The sequence below is a fragment of the Euprymna scolopes genome, chromosome 10 (genome assembly GCF_053919585.1).
Source record: "Euprymna scolopes isolate OS-2025 chromosome 10, ASM5391958v1, whole genome shotgun sequence".
Classification (NCBI taxonomy): domain Eukaryota; kingdom Metazoa; phylum Mollusca; class Cephalopoda; order Sepiida; family Sepiolidae; genus Euprymna; species Euprymna scolopes.
The window spans coordinates 45,978,719-46,005,400 of NC_136491.1; the positions used below are offsets into that span (position 1 = coordinate 45,978,719).

The window sequence follows — 26,682 nt, forward strand, 5'->3', positions numbered from 1 at the left end:
CTCTAGTGATTCAATAAAAATCAACCAAAAACAATTAGAATTCCATATTTTCTGACATAAAAAGGTGGAATTTTGCTCTCGAGATTATATATATATATATATATATATATATATATATATATGCGCCTCCTGAGGGGGGGGGCCCTCAAACACACAAAAGGGAATAAATCTGAGAAAGTAGAATCTCCACTCCCGTTGCACCTACTCTCCTGCCATATCTGGAATCTCTCCAGCATCAAAAAATGAAGCTCATTTTGTAGTTTCCAGCTTCACGTGCACACAAGATTTTGCGAGAACACATGTAATAAAATGCTGGCCGCCATCTTCGTTTTTCCTTTTCTCGGCCTGAACTCACTCGCTGCCCACCCACGGTAAGACTTCTGTTTTTCTTAGCTTCTGACCACACGCCTAACTGGTATTTCCAGAGCTTCTTGGCGATGTGGAGTTGCAAATAGGCAGATTTTAGATCTACCAATGTAGACGCGCCAGTCATCTACCTCCATTCTCTAATGGTCTCACTACACACATCTACGGTGTCGCCTCCAGTATGGCACTCAACATGTTGGTTCAGCTCTCGGAAATCCAGGACCGGTCTTACTTTCCCTTTAGTTGATTGCAGAACGGCCATCAACGGCAAAATGCCCGACTCAACGTCATCCGTCCAAGGCAGCAGTATACCCTCCCCAATCGATCGGTCCACTTTTTGTCCAAACTTCTTTCTCGACCCTCCTCTGAGTGAATTAGTGTAGCACGCCACCCTGTTTGTCAGCGATGGCACTTGATGTTTCTATGCCCACTCCACAGTCCACTGCTCTCCGTCGAATTCAGCTTGGAAGTCCTGATCTTTGATCAACATTTTTCTTTCCTCCCCGGCCTTGTTGGTTCCTCCGGGAGCTTGCTCTGTCACTGCACACTCAGCTAGTCCGACCCTCACATTGTTGTATGTGATGGTAACGCCTCCAGCATATCACATCCATTCCAATGATGGCTTGGACACCAGGCACCAGATGACCGGTGACAATTGCATGGACCCTCATCCGGTGTTTAGCAATATCAATAGTGATAGTCTTCCTCCCTCGACACTTCACTAGCAACCCATCGAATGCCACTACTTCATCCTTTCCTTTCTATCTTCCGACCAGGGTCATGTGCACCATAGTAGTGGTACAGCCAGTGTCGATCAGGGCCATAACTCCCCGTCCTTCCACCACGATCTTCTGCTTGGGCATCTGCTGTGAGTGCGCCACTATTCCCGAATCGGGGCGGCCGCTGGCGCTTCGGCTTCCCCTTGTTTCCCGAACTCGTGCATGTCACCACTAAATGGCCTCTCCGATTGCATTTATAACACACTGTCCGTTGCAAGAACTTCCTGCAGTCTCTTCTCATGTGTGGCCCCCCACATTTGAAGCATGCCACCCTCGGGTTCGGCAGACTCCTGCCCACATCCTGCTATACCGTTGCTGTTGTCCCTTCAGACTCCGTGGGCTGGGTGCTCACTAAAATCTTTGCAGTTTTGAGCAGCTCACTCACATCCAGCGCCTCCACTCCCGGGACCTGCTGCAAACGTTTTGATATCTCTTCCGGGAACCCGGTAATGAATGTCATTTTGACTATGTGACTTGTAGCGTGTCTCCTGATGCCCGACAACTCAATCTCCTTATCTCGTTCGCGTAGACATCAACAGATTCACCAGTCCACCTCTTCTCCTTCAACTTATTAAAGGCCTTGAAAGGCCCCTCTGTGTCACCCTGATCTCTGCGCTCCAAATAGAGGGCCAGTGTATCCCCTTCTAGAAACAGTGGTATTACTGCGGTCACATCGTCCAACTTTTGAATCCTTGCCCCAAGGTTCACTTTTTTAAGCCACCACATCACCATCGCCATTAAAAAACTTAATCATGTTGCTTAAGCCAGCATTGGCCATCGGCGAAATAACTTGCACCTCCTGAGGGGGGGGGTCACCTCAAACACACAAAAGGGAATAAATCTGAGAAAGTAGAATCTCCACAGCACCGAAAAATGAAACTCGTTTTGTAGTTTCCAGCTTCATGTGCACACGAGATTTTGCAAGAACACATGTAATAAAATGCTGGCCGCCATCTTTGTTTTTCCTTTTCTCGGCCTGAACTCACTCACTGCCCACCCACGGTAAAACTTCTATAGGAGAGAGAGAGAGAGAGAATGTATGTTTATTATACAAACATTATTGATTTCATATGTGCATACATGTTTCAGTAGAACCTAACTTCAATTCAGAGAGACCACCTCATCAGACTGAAAAAAAGGAGCAATATTTTTTTGGGGTTTCAGGAGGTGGTCTCTCCGAATTGAGGTTAGGTTCTACTGAAACATGTATGCATATATGTAACCAATAATATTTGTATAATAAACATACTATATACTTGCTCTGTCCTACACCGAACACTTTAATAAACACAAGAGTTTCAGTGGATCTACATCTAGGAAACCAAACTATACAACCATTATATATGTGTGTGTGTGTTATGATGAATACCGGTGTAAACTGTGAACTTGGCACACTGTCAAGACTGGAAAGTATCTTTAACTAACAAGCCCAGCTATGGTCAAGGATTTTCAAGTCTTAGCAGGTAACTTTGTTTTTTGGAGAAATAAAATCTTAAATAATATGACCAAATATGTTTTTTACTATCTGTGTTTTTAACAGCAAACCAACCCATTTGTGGGATTATTTAATGCCAAACCACAATGCCTATTATAAACCATTGAATAAGCGTTGTTATTATACCCAGAGTTGGAGGAAGAAATTGCAAGTTCATATCTTTTCCAAGAGTATTAGTTGTGTAAACGACAACAATAGAACAAATTGTATCTGAACTCTGTTATTGACAACTCCATACTTTGCCAAACTATCTATCAGGCTAATTTCATACCCACACAATCAGGCAGGTCTATAACACTTAGATCACCATGGGCATCATTTATCTGGTGGAGAGATCGGGTCAAATTAATCCACAGGTAATCTGATAATCAGGCCACCATATTATGACATTTTCTAAATTATATATATATATATATATATATATATATATACACAGTCCTGGTCAAAATCATAAGACCACTTAAGAAAGTAAGCGTTTAAGCATATTATTAAATTTTTAAATCAAACAAATGGTTGAACCCATTGCCAAAAGGGAAAATATGATGGACAAAAATGAAATCTACTTCATTCAAAACCTTAACCCTCATCTAATAATTATTTTGTAAAAAACAAACATTTTCCCCTGGTCAAAATGATAAGACCACTTTAATAAAATCGGCTAGTTTTGAAAAAATGAATACGAAAAGTATTCTATGTTACTAAAAGCAACTTGTTAGTGGATAAAAAACATCTTACTAAATTATAAATGGCAAAAGGGAAACCATTATCAGAGTTTGAGAGAGGAAGGGTTTTTAAGCTTAATAGAGGTGGACTCCCATAGATCCATTGCAAACGAAGTGAATCGTAGCAAAACGGTCATCACAAATTTTTTAAGAAATCCAGATCAATATGGGCACAAAAAGAGTCCAGGTCGACCAAAAAAAATAACTCCATCACTGGATCACCGTATCAGAAGAAGTTTAAAAAAAAAACTCCAGTATGAACTCAAGTCGATTGAAAAGCCAAACAGCAGCAGAATGTAGTCCTAAACCCATCAGAAAGCATCTGAAAATGAAGGGTTTCAATCATTTAGAGCGACTGCAGAAACCACATCTTCTTGAACAGCACAAAACTAACCGACTTAAATATGCCACCAAATACCAGACTTGGGATGAAGAGAAGTGGGAAAATTTAATTTTCTCCGATGAGAAAAAGTTTAATCTAGATGATCCAGATGGATTTCAACACTATTGGCATGATAAAAATTTGCCCACAGACTTTTTCAACTTAGCATAGTGGAGGAGGGTCTTTAATGATCTGGGGTGCTTTCTCGTCAGCTGGGACCCTAAAGTTGCAAGTAGTGAAAGGCCGGCAAACATCATTGAAATACATTTCAATGCTTGAAAATGCTTCTATCAGGACTGAAGGTCCACGTTTGTGTGGAAGAAATTGGATTTTCCAGCAAGACAACACTGTGATACACACTTCTCGACAAGCACGAGAATACTTTTCTTCAAACAATATAGAATTGTTAGATCATCCAGCATGTTCTCTAGACATCAATCCCATTGAAAATCTTTGGGGATGGATGGCAAAAGAAGTGTTCAAGGATGGAACCCAGTATGATTCGATAAAGGAACTTTCTGATTCAGTTTTCAGTACATGGGATAAAATTCCTTCGCAACTGATAAAAAACTTAGTCGCAAGCATGCCGAAGAGAATTTTTGAAGTAATTCGTAATAATGGAGGCTATACTAAATACTGAAACCCTTTTTAGTAATTTATAATTGCCTTTTGTTAGATAAATTATCAGTGGTCTTATCATTTTGACCAGGGCAAAATGTTTGTTTTTTAAAAAATAATTATTAGATTAGGGTTAAGGTTTCGAATGAAGCAGATTTCATTTTTTCCCAGCATATTTTCCCTTTGGGCAATGGTTTCAACCATTTGTTTGATTAAAAATTCAATAATATGCGTAAACGCTTACTTTCTTAAGTGGTGATGATTTTGACCAGGACTGTATGTATATATATATATATATATATATATATATATATATATTCACCCAAACTAAGACATATTGCCACTTGAAACATAAGGAACTACTATTTGGGATAGGGTTTAACAGGAGACTATGGAGAATTGAGCAGTGAGATGCCTGTTCACATTACATTTAAACTTTTAAGACAGTCAAGGAAGCTGGAAACAGGGAGGGAAGCAACAAGCTGTTAGAACAGAACACTTTATGGCATTTAGGGACCTTAACGTAGAGGGATGAGATTTTGCTGCTTGTTGAATATGTATGTCAAGGACGCACAAGTGCTAGGAGTTCATAAGAGCAGATTCCATTAAAGTACCTGTAAAACAGGCATAGGTATGTGACATTGTGGTGATGGATAGAGGTTGGAGTTTGCACGATAGTGTGGGACCTATAAGACTTGAGAATATTTTTTTGACCCTGTCTAATAGTGAGAGACGTATGCCAAACCACAATGCCCATTTTATACACACACACACACACACACACATATGGTAACCAAATTTTTATTGTATCTGTTCAACATCCATGTTATCATCGAAGCACATGTTTCACCTGTATAAACAATACCTTTTGTAAAAAAAGTATCTCAAGCAATTTAGCCACATATGATTCTGTATCAAAAAGCACACACACCTACATAAACAAGATAGACACAAATCAATACTTCATTGTCATAATGTCATGATATTTGCAGTCTTCACACCTAAGAGGTGGCATAGTCATTTCCAAGGTAACATGAAACCAAGAGCTACAATAAAATATTGATTTTTATATCTACACTGCTCGCATCCTCCTCTCATAAATGATGCATAATTCCAATATGATGTGATAAAGATGTTCTTAAATAGTTTTATTTAAAACAGGGTTTTATGACAATGTTTTACAATAGAAAAATGTGTTAGACCCTTCAGATTCATGAATAACTGAATTTTAGGAATTTTGCGAAAACAAGAATGTTTATAAAATCTATAAATGAACTAGGACTAAAGAATGTGAATCTTAAATCTAGAAAGCTCAATCCAATTAGATTAGAGATAAAATTTACTCATATAATAGAAGTTTCATATGCCACTGGAGTATTAAGTAGCAGAGATGCATCATTCAAAAAACAAAATAAAATGCGTTTTGAATTGAAAATTTAAACTAAAAGATGAAAGAGAGAATAGATTTTTAAAACTAAAAGACAACAGATTTTAAAATACTCAAATTTAGATTAGTTAATAGAAAAGCCTTATTTGAAAGTTTCGGGCTATTCTCATTGTGGTTTTTATTTTCAATGTTTCAGTTTTCTGATCATATAACAATTTTGCTATATTCCAAAGTCTAAGGTTTTATTTATCTTACCAATCTCTTTTCTTCCCCTCAAAATAAAAACGTTGGTACATTTTACAGATCTGTTTCATTCAATATTTATGTCAATATTGAATATTTCTTCTGTGGACTCATCAGAAAAATCAGACAGTTCTCAAAGGCAAAAATACATAATGATATAATATATAAAATTCAGAAATAACCAAAACAACTATATAGTTAGTATGTGGAATGAATTGATAAGCATGAAAAAGCCTAATCTATTATTAATATGATAGCGTGTGTGTTATTTTCTGTGTCACGCTTACACATATTATATATATATATTTCATAAGTTTTTATTTCGGTCTCAATTCAAGCTAATGCACCCAAGTCATAAGGATATGTTTTTTTTATTTTTGAAATCACAACTTTATTATATATAAAAATCGATAGAACATTAACTCTATAATAATATATACACAATCTGCAAGAATTAAAATATCATATTTAAGCGTATTTTATGATCAGGCTTTGCCGGCTGTTCGTGCTAGCTTAGATAAATACTTTTGTAGTTTTAACAAAAAGTCTACAATAATATCAGAGCGTCTCCATTTACATTGAATATCTATAGAATGCCAACATCAATATATTACATATGAATGAGTCCCCTGTGGAATTTCCACAGGTCCTGCTAGTTAAAAATATTGTTGCATGCTTATCAACTCATTCCATACACTATTTTATTTTTGTTCTAAACTTAACTGCCTTTATACACCCCCCCCCCTCACACACACACACACATATATATATATATATATATATATATATATATATATATCAACTGTGAAAGTGAAGCATTGATGCACAAGGTTTAGCTACTCCTGACACAAATAGTTCTTGTAACTGGTCTAGAGCTATGCAGAGATTCTAAGTAGATTTAATCAAGGTGGACTATTCTTCTTTTAAGAACAATCTAGGATATTTACAAGTTGTTTTATAGTAAAGTTATGTCTTCATTTTTATCACATTTCTTTCTTCCCTAAAACAATATTAAATTCTTAGGACATCTGATGTTTCTTCAATCGACTCATGAGTTTCGGTGCAAGAAATTTTATCTCTCTGATGATATTACATCATGATATGGTAATTTATGCAAAACCATCTACTTAGTAGCCACCTACACTTATGATATTGAATTTAAGTCCAGATATTTTGAGGCCTTTGAGAAAATGAATCTATAACATTACTAACATGAGCGGATAAATTCAAAATAAATTCCAAATGTCCCTTTTCATTAAGAAATAATCTTTTTCTTGTCGATTAATCATGTAGCCATGGCTGGTGATAAATGTTGCTATTAACAACGACTACATTTATTTGAATCCCTAGTATAAAAAAAAAAAAGTTATCTTTCATCTAAATTGACATAAATTTAAGGTTCAGCTTCTTCAGTTAACAATTTACAGTTCATAACGAATTTTCTACAACTCGTTTATGTTCAAAAATTTTTTTTTTTATTTAGCAATAATGTTTCTGCTTTTTTATACTTTTATCTTCAATCCAGTTTGTGTGAAGGATGTATGTTTTTCATACTTCGTGTTTTCATTTTGGCAAGACAAAGACTTATTGAAAGCAAGTCTGTGGTTTCTTTAAAAGTATTGAAGGATTCTTCATTAATCAAGATTAAGAGTTATTTCATTTCAACCTAAAGCGTAAATGTCTTTGACAGCTTCACCTTTTTATCTTATATATATTGTCGTTTTAGTACCAGAACATTATCCTGTGTTTTGATTGAAATGTAAAGGATTTACAACTTAACTAATACATAAGTTATTACTATTTCATATACATGCTTCTAAAATATATTATGTATATTATATAATTTTCTTGGGTATTTGCTTCATTACTCAATTCGTTGCTAAGGTAAGATCACCCTTTGTTTATTTGAAGTGACTAGTTCTAACCTCTTTTTAAACAAATGGAGCAAACTTCATTGGTAGAATGAAATCAATCAGCAGAGAGAATAATAAAATCAAGGACTAATTAGTTGGAAGCATTAAGTGGTTAGGGTTTAAGTATAAAATCAATTGTAGAATGTAAATCAATGAGGTTAGCCTGATGATTTCCATCAGGAATGAAATACAATCATTTGTATAGCCTACTTGCCATAAGCATATTTCAATTAAATATTTATTGCAAAAAAAAAATAAAAAACTCACTCTAAAAAAACCTTATACATATTAAAAAGACTCACATTGAAGGTTTTTTGTTTTACATAGGGATCATCGTTTATCAAGGTCTTCAGTCCACTCTAGGATAAGGAAGTAGATGGTGAGACCACACTGTGATGATCAGTAATGATAGAGCTAGGATAGGGGTTAATTATGTAAGAAGAACTTATTTACATTAGTCTTGAAAACGATCATGTTATAGTCAGCTAGGAAGCATTATTATTATTTAAATCATCAGTAAATATCCTATTGCTATACCTTTTAGATCTAGCATTCCTTAAGAATTGATTCAGCTTGCCAACAATCTTCCAAAGACTGGTCATTATTCTAGTTTTGGAAACTGTTACTAAACCTCTCTGTACACGATCAGGTCAGCAAAGGGGCAGACTAACCTTTCAAAGGTTGGGAATGGTGCCACTACAGGTGTGTGTGTGTGGGGGGGGTTTAAGGTTTGATTTGTATATTTAGTTTTAAAATCCATTTTGATTATTTTTGTTTGGTGGATATGTGGACAGGAATTTGATGTCTATTAATATATATTTCATGTTAACTGATGTATATACTGTGTGGTTAAAATGTGTAACCACTTGGAAGTGGAATGTTTTTTGCCTGATACTAAAATAGCAAATGTTTTAATATAAATCAATACAAAAATGTACATAGCTAACTTAAAAAAAAAAAAAACGTCATAATTAATCCTACGTTTAAGATAATTAAAAGTGCTCAATGAGGAAACCATACATGTAAATGTATACTAATAAAATATTAAGCAGCTTTATTTAGAGAAAATTCATTAATTACAATTGCCAATTCTAAATTCACGATTTGGATACGATTACTTATTCCAATTTTTAAAATCTAAATATTAATCTATATAGCCCCCCCCCCCCCCCGATCACCATAAAAACCCATGCAATATGCGAATATATTTTTGCGAATATAAAATACATTTGTGGGATGTGGCGGTAATCTATAGATTTTAATTTTACTAGCAGTTTAAAATCAATAGCTTTATCATTAGTACCGGCAATAGGAAACTAAGTTTTAAACAAGAACAAGCAAAAAACAAAACAATCGTTTTTGGCATCAGACACTAGATGCAAGCATTTCCAATTTCAATTAATCATCATAACACTATTATATATCAATATAAATATTAAAAAGATCAAAAACAAAACAATACATAATCATATAAAAAATAAATCCTGCACAAAGAAAACATTTAAACGTCTGAAATAAATTTTACGGTAAAATCCAAAAATACCTAATATGAAAGCTTTTATACATCAATAACAATATTTACTGCAAAAAATAAATTTTTTCACATTACTTTTGAGCAATAAGATTCATGCAAAAAAAAACAAAAAAAACATTTATATTTTTTTTTACCAATACCTAAAATATTCATTCCATACAAAAAACTTGAATTTTTACCTTGTATTTTTATGTAAAGAATTAAAAAAAAAAAAAAAAAATTCCAAATAAACATTTTTGTAACAAATAGTGAATTTTTCGTATTATTTAGGTTCTTCAGAATACTGTTCTCATCTTGAGAACTATTTTCACGTTTCAGTTGATGTAACTTCTGAATTTCTTGAATTATCTTAAAGAACCCTGGAATCTTTCTGTCAAACTTGAGAATTTCAAACTCAAGAATCTGTACAGAATTTTGAATACAAGCAAACCAACCCAACAAACCTGCTTAGCAACACAGTTGAGGCCCCTAAATACCAGAAAGCTTTCTACTCTAATAGTTTCTTCTCTTAAACAGAGATTATACTTTGGAATTCCCTTCCTGCTACTTGCTTCCCTGACTATACTGATATGCAGAAGTTTAAATGTAATGTAAAACAACATTGTGTGAATCTTTCCTAGGCATGGCCCCCAAATAGTAGCCCCTTAGGTCCATGTGGCGATATGCCTTGTTAGGGGTGAACATGAGTAAAAAAAAAAAATAAAACAAAAACAAACAAAAAAAAAAGTACCTGTGGCATAGTGGATAAAGTACTTGGTAACATTCAGTTATCAGTTAAACTCTTTTGGGAGTTGAAAGTTCAATCCTCAGTCGAATGTTACTCAAAATACAATTATGTATTACTTAGAACTTTTAGCCAATCATGGCTGATAGAACCAGAGCATGCTACCCCCATGGATCAAATAAAGGGTTCTGTTTGAAATTCCGTGCAGATTCCAGAATTCAACAGAAAGATTCCTGAATTTGACAAGATACACCTGAAGAAGGTCGGAGGTTACATCAACTGAAACGTGAAAATAACACTCGAGATGAGAACAGTAGTCTGAAGAAATACAAATAATACAAATAATCAATCCTTATCTTAAAAATTTGGAAACAGTGAATTTTTTTTTTTTTTTAGGGATTTGGATCTAATCCATCAGAATCAGCGGAGTTTAAAAAACAGAACATAAGTTTGTGAAAAAGATTATCAATAGTTCATCTTGCTTTAAGATAGCTGATGTTTAAAAAAAATAATTTTACATGTTAAAATTCATCCGAGTGTTAAGGAAAATGTTGATAAAGAAGCTGTAATTACTTTTTGAGGAGAGGAAGAAAGTATTTGCCTATACAAACCATTTCCATTTAATACAAGATGGAGTTTTTTTTTTTTTCTTTCTTTAACATTTATGAAGAAAAGGGAAAGAAGAACTTCATTCTAGTCTATCACTTAGTTACAATCTTCAGTGCACGTCTACTTTACATATATAAACTTATGTGGATAGGTTTATATGGGGTAAACTCTGAAACTAACTTATTATGAATTTTGGAACATGAGAGGTGCAAGAACAGGTAATATTTATTTCAATTTAGTTTTATGCAAAAGGCAGGATAGACACCCTTCAAGATTCAGATATCTCTTATTCTGATGAAATTCTAACCAATTTAGATATCAATAATTAAATTATCTAAAAATTTCTTTGGAGTATTTTAAAAAGTTGTTAGAAATATATGGAAATAACCTCCTATTTGAAAATGTAAATATTTACCCATTTGCATGGAATTTGATTCATAATTAAGACACAAATTAGGATTCATGAATTTCAATTTCTTTTGAAGACCTTGTAAGCTCTAAATTTTAGATAATTTTCTAAAATTGGAAAAAAAATTAATGTATTTTGATCAAAATTGGAATAAAAATTCTAGACAATGTTTAGTAGCATATATATATGTAGATTTTAATCGTTGGAAACAAATATAAAAGTGATAGAAAATTGTTCTGTTAGCTAATTAATTTAATTATTAACAGAATACATGTTCTGGGACAGGTATTATACTGAAATTTTAATATAAAACAGACCCAATCATCAGAATCCAAAAATGTCTGTTTATATAAAATATACTACCTCTGAATATTTATATTTCAAAAAGTTCATATTTTTAATCAGCTTGTGTCAATGGCATTGTAACAATCACATAGAAAATGGAATTAGCAATCAGAGTTCAAATTCAATCTTCAGTCTGATCTTGTAGCACTAGACAAATCGAATAGGAAAAACTTATAAATGAAAGAAGGTGAGAAAGAGGAAGTCAATGGATTTGACTTTATGTTGTTTATTCTCAAAGAAAAAATTTAGCACAAGGTAAAACAACCACATGCAATATTAACCATGAGTAAATATCCAATCACAATTGGTTTGTTATTAAAGAACATTGACAGTAACTCTCAAAGTTTATAAGCAGATGAAATATTCGATTTCCTTAATTAATCATAAAATTTTGAGAATTACTCCATAATGTTGTATTATTCCGACTACTATTATCAACTTGGATGTTATTTTTACATTTCAGTTGATGTAACCTCCAAATATTCTAAAACATTACTGCATAATGTTGACCATTATTAAAAAAAATTGATAAATACTATATATATATATATAAGGATCTCTAAAAAATACATTCCTGTTAAAATATCATATTTTTAAGGTTTTCTTTTTGTTGTTTTTATAGAACTTCTTCATTATGTATTTATTTTTTATATACATATGTGCATGGCTGTGTATATATACTATTGTATCTATATATATATGTGCGTTTAGAACTTTGTCCATATGCTTAAATGTATTTTATTTGTTTTATTTACTTTTTTAAATTTATTTACTTCATATTTTTATCTTTATTATTATTATTAATATTAGTATATGTGTTTTTTTCGTTTTTTTTTCAATGATAACTATATGCTTTTTAAGAATGAAATAATGTTGATATTTTGTTTGACTTCTATTTGTGATGTTATGGAATTGATGTTAAGGAAGAGACTTATTGAAATTAATAAAAAATTATTTCATCTTACAAACGATAAGCCAGAGATTTTATGTTGAATTCATGAAACTGATATAAATACATCATGTTATAAATTTATTTATTTAAATTTACTCTATATAACTATTTAACTTCTTTAATTTCTTACATTAAGCTAAATTTGATACTTGCTGTATTTTGAGTATATATATTGTTATAAATTTTACTTAACTTCAATTATCTTCAGGGTTGAGGTAATACTTGTTTATTTATACTCTCTCTCTCTCTCTCTCTCTAATATATATATATATATATATATATATATATATATATATATATATATATATATATACATACTAGACTACCCGTGACCCATTGGGTCAGTATGTTATATTAGTTATGGAATTCATGTATGAGCGTGACACTTGTGACGTAAAGAAAATAGGGTTTTTTTTTTTGGTTTTTTTACATAACAGAAACATTTCTATGAAAGTATATTAAAATGAAAAAAGAATATAGATAGATTTCTATGAATCGTTCTGTTTATTATAATTGATTACTTTTGAAAAAAAAAAAAAATTACAGTTACTGAATTATAAGTGGTTGGCCATAAATGTGCACTGAACAGATATCATAATGCTTACTATAGTTAAATTCAAATTTTGATATATCTGGTTTTTTTTTTTTTTTTTTTTTGGTTTTTTTACATCGTTCATTTCTGTATTACGTTTAAGTTATTTTAAACCCCACTCTTCCCATGTTAAATAATAATTTTGAAATAATAACGTTAATATTTCAGTGCGCAGGTCATGCGCACATGCATGTCATAAACCGGAAAGTGGGTTACATACATCGTTACAAGATCATTTGAGTTTTATAATTATATAGATATATATTTGTGCCAAATCGTAGAAATTTCCAGATTGGTATCTGGGGGTGTGTTTAATTCACTGGAGGAGATGCAACCCTGATTAAACTCATCTGTAGGCGACAAGACGGTACTCTACGTAATGGTGTATGGGTAACTTGCTGTAAGATGCCTTCTTGCATGTCAAGCATATTTGCCATAGCGAGTAGTGACATCTGAAGTGTGTACGACACAAAGTTGTGCCTCGTGGACCACCTAAAACACTTTGTAGCTTTTTAAGCTGGCTCATTCCTAAATGAGCAAAATGTATACTCGTATCAATGAATGAATGAATATATAGTTTGCTTCCTAGGTTATCATAGCACGGGGTTGCAATGGGAAAAAGCTTCCATTGTTTATAAAATGCCCTTCAGTGTATACTTCCCAACAACTTCCGACAACTGAGTCCGTCTCCTAGCCTGCTAGTGTGGCTTACATATCAGCACAGCAGAACTGCAACTACTGATAAGAGCAGAAGTAAAGGCAGGTTATTTGGTGCCTAAAAGGCAGAGCATTGAATCAATGGAGTTCAATCTAGAAAGACAACTCATGTAAGGAAAAGAAACTTCTGATCTCAAACCTGTGTTGCCTTGCCATGAGACTCACTAATTTGGATAGAGTAAAATTCTGGCAACTCCTGTGCTGCTATTGGAACCACTTGCCTTTTCTAGCAACTAATCTCCCAATGTAAAAAGTGATGGTTTTGCTGCATGCGAAACAGCTTTACCTCTATACTTATTCAGTCTTTGCACAACTTCTTTTCAAGACTGAAGGATTCCAATAGTAATCGTTGAAGCATTTATATTGCATAGACATATTTTGAAAGCTTTGCTAATGTAAAATAAAAAGTAAATTATATATATATATATATATATATATATATAATGATGAGCTGTAGGGCAGCGAAATAAGGTGTACGTAGAGTACTGTTTTAAAAAGTAAAACATAAATATATAATATATATTTCCCCAAAACCTTTGGCCTTGATGGAGGGGAGACTAAAACTTGCTGCTATGGTTTCAAATCATCAGAAATAACAGCAAGGAGAGACTCGATTCCAAATATTTCTCATGTTATATCTCCCCTCTTTTGGAAATAGGATTCAATTATGAACATCTCCAGTATCAAATAATCCTTATACACTGTGAAATTTGCTTTATGTATGTAAACCAAAGAGGTCAGAGGTTATGAGAAAATATCAGTCACTTTGTAATTTGTATGCAAAACTAGGAAAACAAATGACTATGATTGAAACATTTTATGGCTGTAAAAAAAGTGCCAAAAAATAGGCTCTGGATGGTGGATGATACGCTTAATGTGCGACCTTAGGGGCAAATCTCACATAGCCAACTACACAATTCAGGTCATTGCCTTTCCACCGAGCCTTCATTTGTTAAATTCTGATCAATAGTCACTGAGATTTGGAACTTACAAAATTGCCAAGGTGGTGGTGGTGGTGGTGGTGGTGTGTGTATATATATATATATATATATATATATATATATATATATATACATACACACACACATACTGGTAGCCTAATATTGAAATGCTCATATCTTTGGTTCTATGGGACGAAACTGCATGAAAATTTGTAGGCTTTTTTTGAAGATTATTTATAATACTATTTCATGGTTAAAATTTTATGACAATTATTAAAAAAGAACCTATATTTTTAAACCAATAAAATATGCCCAATTTGCCTACATTTGTGTATATATAGTGTCCTGCAGGCCAGCTTCACTTTTTCTGCTTCAGTTGGCTCCCCTGTGGCCTTGCCAGGCCACTAATATATATTTCTAATACATTTGTACTTGTAATACATATATCTAATTTTTCTGAGCTAAATCTCTTCTTCAATTGAAAGGATTAAGAATTGTGATCAGAGTTTTTCTTTGTTTTGTGTGTATCTGTTATGGATACATTATGTTAGAATATGGTAGTTTTGTTATGAAGATGCCATTTGTGACTAGTTGTCAGAAGAATTATTAGAACAATGTTGTGAAAAAAAAAAAAAAAATTTCAAACATTCTGAAGAAGTTTAAACAATAAATTTGAAATATTAAAATCTCAGCATATGAGATAATTTGATAATATCTTATTGTTTTTGTATATTCTCTTTTTCCATTCTCTCTGTCATATCTAAAAGGAACAAACTATGATGACAAATATATGAAATGGTTATTGCTTAAATGCAAAAGCTCAATATAAATAAATGTTAATTACAATATGAAGAATTAAGTGAGAAATCATCACTTGTATTGGGAAGGGTTTAACTGAAAAAATTTATCATAATGGATAAAATAAATACAAACATATGGGAATTTAAAAAAAATGTGCAAGGAAATGGTTAATAAATAAATCACATATTTTAAGTGAAAATTTAAAAAATATGTAAGTTAGAACTGGAAAGGAAAAGCTGGAGATGTCAAATTGTTATTCAAACAAAATTTTAGTAATTTTTAAGAAATCTTGCAAGGCAAACAAAAACAGTGAAATTAAATCGTTGGGCTATAAAAATTTATATTTCCAAATATTTTGCCTCTATTCCAAAATTTACTGTCAAAGTTTATTTCAAAAACTTAATCAATAGCATTTTGTTGCTAATAGAGTAATATATTTTAAGAACAAATTGTCACATAAGATAAATAGCAACAATATAATGTTTTAAGATGAAATTAGATAAATAAGCTGTATGCATAAAACTTTAAAAAACTGAACATGATTAAATTTAAAGTATATTTTTTAAATAAATAATTTGGAATTTACATTTCAATGAATCGAATTACCTAATGAAAATAAAGAAAAACATTTTTCCATGCTGCAGCTAATAAATCTGGAGAATGATAAACTAAAATGCAATTAACAAAATACTATAATGCATTGCTTTGAGTGTGTATATATTAGTATGATAATAAAAGAATAAAATAAATTTTGTTATATATAAGAACAAGTAGTTAATAAAACATGTTAAAAAACACTTTGAAAAAGAGTTAAAAACATTTAATTTTGAAAAGGAAACACAAAATAAGTGGATAGTCCTTAATCCGTGGAGTTTCGAAGAAATACTTTCTTTCTATATATATTTTAAGAAATCTTGCAAGGCAAACAAAAATGGTGAAATTAAATCGTTGGGCTATAAAAATTTATATTTCCAAATATTTTGCCTCTATTCCAAAATTTTTATATATATATATATATATATATATATATATATATAACTACTTAATTTACTCACATAAAATTAATATACGAAAGTATAAATTTATGCATAAACTTTAAGTATTTACTTCAAAAATGCTCAATATATAGGTAGAGCTAGTTAGTAAGTTATAAAATATATATGGCGATTAAGCTACACTGAACATTCCACGTTTCATCCACTCTAGGACTCTTCAGACTTATTCGTGAATTTTGTAGTTGTTTGTCGTTTTTATATACGCATCTTCTATTCAATAGAAGATGCGTATATAAAAACGACATACAACCACAAAATTCACGAATAAGCCTGAAGAGTCCTAGAGTGGATGAAACGTGGAATATTCAGTGTAGCTTAATCACTATATATATATATATATATATATATATATATATACACTATGATGATGAAGAAAATAAAATAAATCTGACAGTATGAATTAAGAATGGAAATGTTCAAGACCTAAAAGCTCAACATATTGCCTTTCTTTAAGAAAGAAAGAAAGGAAGGAAAGCGATGTGTCACTTTTAGCTTTCCCTTCTCTCTTGATAAAGCCTGCAAAATAGTAGGCTTTTAGGTCTTTCATATTTTTATTTCATACATATACTTAAAATACAGTTTTGGATTTAGTTTTATATACATATATTTTGTTATAATCCAAACAGAAAAAATGATTTTTCTCTTCAGTGAATAAAAAACTCAGTCCATCTTAGCATGAAGTCTAATGGATTATGTGATTATTAATAAAAACTTAGTTAAAAAAATATTAAAATTAATGTTTTTTTAATAACAAGTGTTATAAAAGCATTTTTTAATAAATTTAAGTAGCCAATATATTTTTGAAGCCATTATTCATAGTGCTTTTAAAAGAAGGATTATTAACAGCTAATAAAGGCAGGTTAATCTTTAGTAAATTTCTATCATAAGAAAATGTTTATATTAATAATCACTAGAATTTGATTTTATTGTCTATTTTGAAATTTATCCAGCTACTCGTTTTTAACACTTGGAGAGGGGAGGGAGCATATTTTATGTTTCATAGATATGTCTATGTCCATATTTTTTGTCAATTGTTAGAGTTTTTATTTATTTGTATAGAAAATGTCATCAAAACCTCACAAATAACTTTTTAAATGAATACCTAAATAATTTGATTGAGATTAAACATGAATAAATTGAAACTACTGGAATTTGACCTTGGCCATTTAATTTGGATGATGGATTTGACAGACATCATTGAGAAAAAAACTTAAATAGAAGCTGCCAAAAATAACATCATATGAATATTGATTGGAAGAGAACAAATGTTTTCTTTTTTTATTATTATTATGAAGATTTAGGATTTAAGCAAGATATTTTACATATTAAATCATTATGGTCAACAATTTCTTTCAGTAACAGAATGGATTGGGAAAGAATGGAAATTTTATTTTCAGAAAGACAAAAATTAGATGAATTACGATTAGATTTGCATTTTTTTAAAAGTAAATTTTCTTTGTGAAAGTAGGTAGAGAACCAGAAGATTATCATTTTTTGCGGGAGTCAGATCTTTTAAAGAATTCAATAATGCCCTAGTACTACAAGTACTCCAGCTAGTATGCAATATTTATTTTTTCAAAATAAGGAGTGGCATAAATATTTGATATGTTAGAATTGCAGATAATAATTTATGATGTAAGATGATAATGTCATTAGTTTAGTTTGTCAGCTGAATGGCATATTAACTTGTAAAATTTAAAGCTTATAAAGCAACTAGATCAAATCTGTCCAGGAATTTGTCTACCTCAGCAACAACATCCAGTCAGCAGAGAAAGACTTCAAAATCTGTAAAGGCAAGGTCTAGTGTGTCCTTGATTGATTTCACATTGTATGAAAGTCCTTTTCCAACAATTTTAACAGGGATTTTTTTTAGGGTCACGGTAAAATCTATCGTGTTCTACTGCTTGGTTTGGACATTGATAAAACAGCAACAAACACCACTTAGTGGCACATACACAAGAATATTAGAAGTTGTACTGGACATCAGTTGAAAGAAACACTCAACCTAGAAACGCCTGTTTTTTTATTTATTTTTTTACATGGGAGTCACCACTTATCAAGGCTTGGAGGCCACTCGAGGATAAGGGTTATTGAATGTACAGTAATCAATGGGACAATATTGTAGTGAATGTTAGTAATGGAGATTTGATAAATTGGATTACTTAAGGGGGCGGTTTATCAGGAATTTTTTATGTTGGACTTGAAGACATCCAAGTTGTAGTTAGGTGGCAAACAGACAATCGGAAGAGAGTTCCACAGGCATGCAGTTCTAAGAAAGAAGCTTTGTTCATGAAATCTACGTTTTGATTGAGGGACAGATAAAGAGTGGGGAAAATTATCGACAGTGGCTTCAGCTAGACAGGTGTTTTTTGTGAAAAATTGGTGAGAGGGAACCAGAGATTGGAGCTCAGACAAGCACTTGCCATGAAAATAACGATAAAACAAAAACAGGCTCGCAACGTCTCTTCTCCTATCTTAATCTCACTAAGAGAGAATCAACCTTTTCCAGGTTTCAGTTATTTTGGTAAACATTGCCATGTTTCAAATTTTTTACATTCAATATGTAAATTTCTGTAATTTGTTTCATAGTATGTTATTCTAAACTTGGTTGCTGTATTCAAAGTTTCAAATGATGTAACCTCTAATTTTCCAACTTAGAAATTTTTGTGTCAAACTCTGAAATCAATACAGAATTTTGAACTGTTTATTTAATCCAGTTTTTAGTTTCATCACCCATGATCGGATAGAAGTGTTAAGTAATTTTTAATTTGTTTTTAATTAGTATGACCTGTAGTGAGCATTTAACCTTCAACAGAAGACTGTCATTTAGAACTGATTGTTAATGCTTTTATTCGTTGGGAACTTTACACATAGTCTTGCTTTAGATTAGCATTACCACTTTTATATGTTTATTCAAAAATATTATTGTCATAAAGCCCCTTTAAAAAGTTAAAGTTGAGCATCAAAGAATCAGATGATTAGCAGCACTATCTTGCAAACATTTGTGTGCTTCTTTGGTTGGTCAGAGATAGCATTCCAAAAGTAATGCAAATTTGAATTTTTAAAGTCTTTTAAAATACAAAATTTCGATTGGAAATTTGAACAAATGTCATGTATCCAATACTTTTACAAAGTGTAATTTTGAACTTTGATTAAAAAAAAATATTTAGAATCAGATTCTCATATTGTGTATAATTCCATACCAAGATGACAATAGTTATCCAAATCATCAACACTCTTGAAAAGTCTTTAATGATTTTTCAAATTATTTATCTTGATAATATTTGTTTTTTTTTTTTGTTTTTTTTTTTTTTCATTTTTCAGATCTTTTAAATATTTCCATTTAGATGCACTGATTTTAGGAATGATAATTTTGCTTTGATTGACTTTTTTCTTTTTCAAGCAATTCTTTTATATTTCTTGTGATGTAGAATTTCTTTTGTAAGGAAAAAAATTGAAGGTAATTTCGTTCTTTTAATTAGGTCTTTAAGTGCCTTAAAAATTAGCAATTCACATAAGCCGTTTGTCTTTCAATTACTTTTACTTGATGAAGTTTGAAGTTGAGGATTACTTAACATTTTCCGTTTGCTTTGAATGTTTCAGAATAAAAGTATTTCTGCATTAAAATCAGTTTTTATTTGCTAGCATAATTTTAAAAAATGCACGTCTCTTCCAACTGTAATAGTTTGGAAAAACTTTTTTTTTTCTTATTTGTAAAATTCTTCAAATACCATTGTTATGTGACTTGGTTGCATTCCAAGTGTAAAACAATACCAACTGTGGGTTGGTCGTTATTGTTAACAGAATTTCAAACTTATTATCTTTCTTTTTTATTAAGATTTTCTGGTGAATTATTAGTATTATTATCTCTATTATATTTCTTTGTCTGCCTGTTCAACTTTCTCTTGAAAACTACAGGGCCAATTTGGCTGAAATTTTGTTTTGAACTTTGCTATAAGGTGCAGCAAACTAAGTATTATGGTATCTGTTCAATGCACAGTTAAGGATTAATAGGGGCTAGTTACTACAATTTACTCTAGAAGTTTGGCATAAAGTATTCATTCTAAGTCAACAGTATATAAGTTTTGCACATTTTTAATGGGTTAAAAAGTTTTGTGTATTTATTAATTAAGCATCTATTTTTTTTTTTCTCATAAATGATGAGAATTGCTTATATTTTCTTTGCTAATCTTTTTAATAACACTTTGATCCTTTTGTATTCAACACTTGTAATATAATGCCCAGATAACAACAAGTAACCCTGCTAGTGCATTCATCTAAACCATAAAACAAATTTGAAAATATCTAACACAAAACTATTTTAACTACAAAGTTCTTTTAAGATAATTTAAATTTTGTTATCAAACATTCATTTTTAAGTTATTTTTTTTTTAATTAATCAAACAAGAAAATTAAATTAATGTGTTAAAGGCAAAACAATGTGGAAACCGACAATTCAGTAAAACAAAAACATTCAAAGCAAGGTTATGTGGGGTTTGCAAGACAATAAAACAAGTCATTCTCTTAAATAGATTATAAAAGGATGCAACATTGAATCCACAATATAAAACTAAATTATCACACTCTTTAACATGAAATGGCTTGTTATAAGAAAAATAGGAAGTGACAATGGTGAAGCGGAATGCCGATTTGGGTGGGCTAAGTTTGAATCCAGTAATTTCCACAGCACCACTTTCATTATAGATGCTGGAAAACTTCATGTGCATCATGCTGTAAGAACACAATTCTAGAAACTGGAGAAACTAATGACAGCAACAACAGAATGAAGAAAATAATCTTTACAGATAAGATATAAAGCTAGGTTTCATTTCAATGTACACATTTTTTCAATTAAAACTTATTAAAACAGGCAAATCAACTTTTAAGAAGAGAATTTTCAAAACTCAAAGTAACCCTCTGGATTATTTGGATTATTCAGATAACTTTTCTCATCTTGGGTGTTATTTTCACAATGTTTCAGTCGATGCAACCGCTGATCTTCCTCAAGTGTAACTTGTCGAACACTGAAATCTCTCTATTAACTTCTAAACTCTGCATGAAATTTTGAATGGAATCCACTGTAGTAGCAAGCTCTCGTTTTGTCAGCCATCAGCCACAACTGAAAAGAAGTCTTAAGTAATTCACAATTGTATTTTGAATCTTGACGACACTCAAAATACAATTCTGAATTGCAGATAGAATGAGAGCATGCTAGCCCCATGAATTAAATAAAGGGTCCCATTTGAAATTCTATGTAGATTTTCAAGTTCAACAAAAAGATTCCAGAGATAGACAAGAACTGAATAGGGCCAGAGGTTACATCGATCAAAATGTTATGAAAATAACATTCAAGATGCGAACAGCAGTCTGAATAATCCAAATACAAATTAGCAATCCTCATCTGAAAATTTCAGAAACAATTCTGATTGTTAAATTTCAAAGGAAACGCACAAAATACATCTTTATTAGCTTTTATAAAGAGACGTTTTAATTAAAACCAAACATATTTCACACATATATGGTGCAAATTTAAACCTGAAATGTAACAAATTGAAAACATAGTAAAACAAATTTATGAGTGCATCCAATGAACTAAGTTTCTGTCTACAGAAAATGGAAATAACCTACATATTAGAAGAGTTATAATGAGCATCATTCTTTCAAATATCATGAGAAATGATCTATCTTAGATGCTGGGAAATATAGTAATTAAAAATAAAATAGGTTTTGATAAAAAGAAAACATTTCCATAACTTATAATCAGCCATTTCAATAAAGAAATAAAAACATTTTTATTAAATTACAACATAAACATAAGATGATAGCATAAAGGAGTTACACTTTTATTCTGAACAGTACAACAGAATTGAAAAAAAAAAAATAATAAGAGGGAAATGAAGGGATGAACCTTGAGATTTAAAAAGGCTAATCAAGCAATGAGTAGTTTTCAGAAATTGAAGAGATTTACATAAAAAAATAAACAAATAATTGTAAAGAGTTTCCATATATATATATATATATATATATATATATATATATATATATATATATATATATATATTAATGCAATTAAACTGCTTTGTTGGTTTTGAGAATAACAAAATAAATCTAAATTAGAAGTTCTGAGAAATTAGCCATCAAGTTTGATTTGGACAATTAAAAAAAAAAATAAATGAAAATGATTTGAATAATTATTTAAAAAGTAAAAAGGAAATCATAAAAATTATTTAAGTCGAAATTAAAATTTAAATAAAAATAGATTTGTGGGAGCTGTTATATTTTTTATAATAAACTTTTTTTCATTCTTGTTGTTTTCTAAAGAAAATAAAAGCTTTTATTTGCTTGCATGAATTAAAAAAAAAAAAAAATTGCAAGTCTTTCTAACTGTATTAGTTTTTAGAAGCTATGGCTTTATAATTCGTAAAATTCTTCAAATGCCATAATATGCATCTTCATAATATTCTAAGTCTAAAATATAATTGTAGAGAGTTTTGTCTTATATTAGTACAATTAAACTGTTTTGTGGGTTTTGAAAATTATTTAGTAATAAAATAAATCCAAACTAAAAAGCTATTTGAAATTGTAAAATTTTGTAGAGAAATACAATAGTGGATTCGTCTTGTACATCAAGTTTTTTAATTTTAATGTTTTTATAGAAATCGCTTCGGACAGGACGTGAAGCCATTTGATATAAAGAACTAACAAGAACGAAAGATGATTATCAAAAAGACGGGAGATGCTTATTAACCTTATTCTTGAAAAGACCAAAATTAGGAAAGGATGTAAACTCAGCAGGAAGAGAGTTTGAAAAGTCTACAGTTCTAGGAAAGAAGCTACTGACGTTTGATCAAGACGATTTCAAAGATGGAAATAATTTTACTAAGTATTTTAAAAGTAAAAAGAAAGTCTTAACGTTAGTAATAATGATATAATTAATGTCAAAACTTATATGTAATAAATTAAAAAATGTTTTAAAAGTTATTAGTTTTTGGATTGTTCTTTATGTAAACTATTTCTTTTGTTTTCCTTCTAAACAACAAAACAAAAAAATCAAAGGTGTTGAGATTTACAAAAACTTGAATGTGATTAATAATGTTACGGTTAACATGCACAGTTCTGTGTGATTGGATATGAAATTGATGCAAAGCAGCCACAAAACAAGGATAAAATGGAAATAGTGACAGGTGCACAAAAAATGCAGATATTTGAATCTGCAGGTCTTTAATTGAGATTAATAGATTATCAAAAACAAAAAGAAAAAAAATTTAATAGATTTAGAATGCAGTCAATTTTTAAAAAATTTAATGGGAATAATTTTCATAAATAAAACAAAAAGAAGCATTTTGTCATAGCAACATGATTGCAAAGCAGATGAGAAAAGCCCAAGCGTATAATTTGATGTCAATGTAATGAGGGAATGCAGGGCGATGGTAAGAAAGTGTGAAGAATGACAGAAAAGAAAAAAGATATAAGCAAAAGTTTGGTGGGAAAAAAAAAAAAAAATGATAATGATAAAGATGTGAAAATGATATTAAAAGAAGTGATAAATAATAGACATATACAAAGACAGCACAAAACAATATAGAGCACAACAGCTCAACCATGAGACCATGACATGTAGTAAGTAAGTAGGTAAGTAATAGTATTAAATGTGGACCAGGCTGCTCTACCTGAATGATATCGGTTGTCCTCTCGGGTGAGCCTTCGATGAGCTCTCCGCTGAGCGGCAGTCGAAGGACTTGGGGCGCTGGGGCCTGCTGATGATGCTGAGTGGGAAAAAGAGAATAAAAACAAACAAAAAAAAATCAAGCCCGATGGAAAGAACATTGGTTTCTTTGATGGTTGCATTTGGCCAACCATTGATTTTGTTTTTATATTGACAAACATAGAGAACACGGTTTGCGTTTGGATTTATTTATTAATACAAAGATTGACTATGAAATCTGTGAGACTCTTAGCCATCTTGACTGAAAGGTTTTGAGTCTTAGTTTTATATAGACTTACATTAATGTAATTCGGAGGAGAAAATTTTGTGAATGTTAAAATTATCCATACACCCATAAATATATTTTGACTCATTTCTTAGAATTTAATACTCATATGATGTCAGATTTCTCATACATTATTAAATAATAAAAAAGAGATTATAAAACGCAATTTTGAGAAAGATAAGTTAAATCCATCAAATATGAGAAGAAAAATACAAGAGGAAAAGATAAAATTGCTGGTACACTATAAAAAATTGGGGAAGGGGGGCAAAAAATTTTTCACAATAATAAATAGCAGAGCAGGAGGTGACAGTGACACAGTGGTTAATGACATGGATTAAAAGAAGCTGCATGTACCAAGTTCAAATCCAGTTTGTTCCACAGAATCACTTCTACTTAGGATGTTGGCAACCTTCATGTGGTCCTACTGTATGTACCAGATATCTTTCTAGAAAAAAATTCTACCTAGAAAAATATTGTGGAAACCGATGCCAACAGTAGGAATCATCTGATTCATACGAAATGAATGAATGGCATGGCCTTCCATCTTAATATTTTGCTGATATCGTTTCCTAAAGTTTTTCATGAGATTTGAATAAGTCTTTTCAGTGATTTTGTTCCATTGTTTTAATGCTTACACAGTCTAATTCCACTTTTGGTGATCGACCATTCATTTGAACTTTTCATAACTTTCAAATATGATTCAGGTTAGAATATTGAAGGCCATAACAAAAGTGGAATCTTTTTTCTTGAACCATGCAATCACTGACTTGAATCAAAATTTTTGTGTTAATAGTTGTGACTTTTCATAGTCTTCAGATTTCATTATTCCTTCCATTGCAAGTGTTAAGCTTTCAGATAAAACAACTCCAAAACATAATTGGACTGAAACCATGTTTTAATGTTGGCATTGTGTTAGAGAAAAGTATCACCTTTCTTGCACTAAATCTTTTGTACATCATTATGTTAAAAAAAAAAACTTAATTTTTATTTTATCACTCCATTAATACTTGTTCGCCAAAATAAAATTGTTTGTCCAGAAATGTTTTGGCAAAATTAAACCAAGCAACAATATGACATGGTTTGTGGAGAGGATTTTCTCTGTACTCGATTTCCATCAAGCCAATTTCTATTCAAATAATGTATCCAAACTTTTAGTGACGTTTTTTTTTTTTCAGAACATAATATTGCATTTATATTAATTACTGTGAGAACAGTTTTTGCACAGTTCTCCATGAGAATGAGTTTTCTTTCACACTGAGAAAAATTCTGTCATGCTAAACTATTTAAACTTCTTTAACTGGCTGATGATTTGAAACAGTTATGTAATTATTTGCCAACTTATGGAAGTTAATAATTCCGTCTTAAACCAATGCTAAAATCCTTTGTCTTCCTATTGTGATGTTAAGACAAAAAATAATAATTGCAAAATTCTAGACATCATGTAATGCTCTTTGCTGGAATGATCATAAATATTCTAGAGAATAAAACGTTTAGGTTTCAGCAATAAAAATTATATAAATGAGTTATTCTTACATGAACCAATAAACTTAAAATACTATTTTCTACCTATTTCACATAATTTGCCTATCAAATTTATTATATTTAACTTATTGTTCTGGAAATTGAATTATATATATATATATATGCTTATTGACCAATTTTAAAACCTGGAATTATATAGACATTAGATACTGAGAAAGGGATAAAACTATCCAAAACTGATGAGTGTATGAATAATTTCACCATTAAATGTATATGCACACATTTGTCTGTCTTTGTGCATGTGTGTGTGTATATATGTTAACTTAAATCTACATCAAAGCTTCAGTCTTCATGACCTTGTCAAAGCAAATTAAACGTGTGTGTGTGTGTGTGTGTGTGTGTGTGTGTGTGTGTGTGTGTGTGTGTGTGTGTGTGTGTGTGCGCGCGTGCATACATGTGTGCATATAAGCATTTAGATGACTTTTCTTTTATTGGGGGATTGGGGGTTTTTAAGTATACTTTTTTATTTTATGAATTACGTTTTATATTATTAAATCACGCTTTCATAGGCGATAACTATGCAAGCAAGCCTAATGCATGGGTTTCCATGACAGCAGAACGATAG

The 26,682-nt window shown here is 31.0% G+C and overlaps 1 protein-coding gene across 50 annotated transcripts in view; it reads right to left on the reverse strand.

The window, feature by feature from the left end:
* Positions 1 to 26,682, reverse strand: part of LOC145285972 (disco-interacting protein 2 homolog C-like) — a 421,962-nt gene that overhangs the window by 207,329 nt on the left and 187,951 nt on the right. For 47 of the 50 annotated variants that reach the window (XM_080134543.1, XM_080134534.1, XM_080134527.1 and 44 more), the window contains one exon: positions 24,255 to 24,350. The exons of the other annotated variants lie outside the window; for them this stretch is intronic. In XM_080134543.1, the coding sequence (XP_079990669.1) occupies positions 24,255 to 24,350 (96 nt within the window). The remainder of the gene's footprint in view (positions 1 to 24,254; positions 24,351 to 26,682) is intronic. 50 annotated transcript variants of the gene reach the window in all.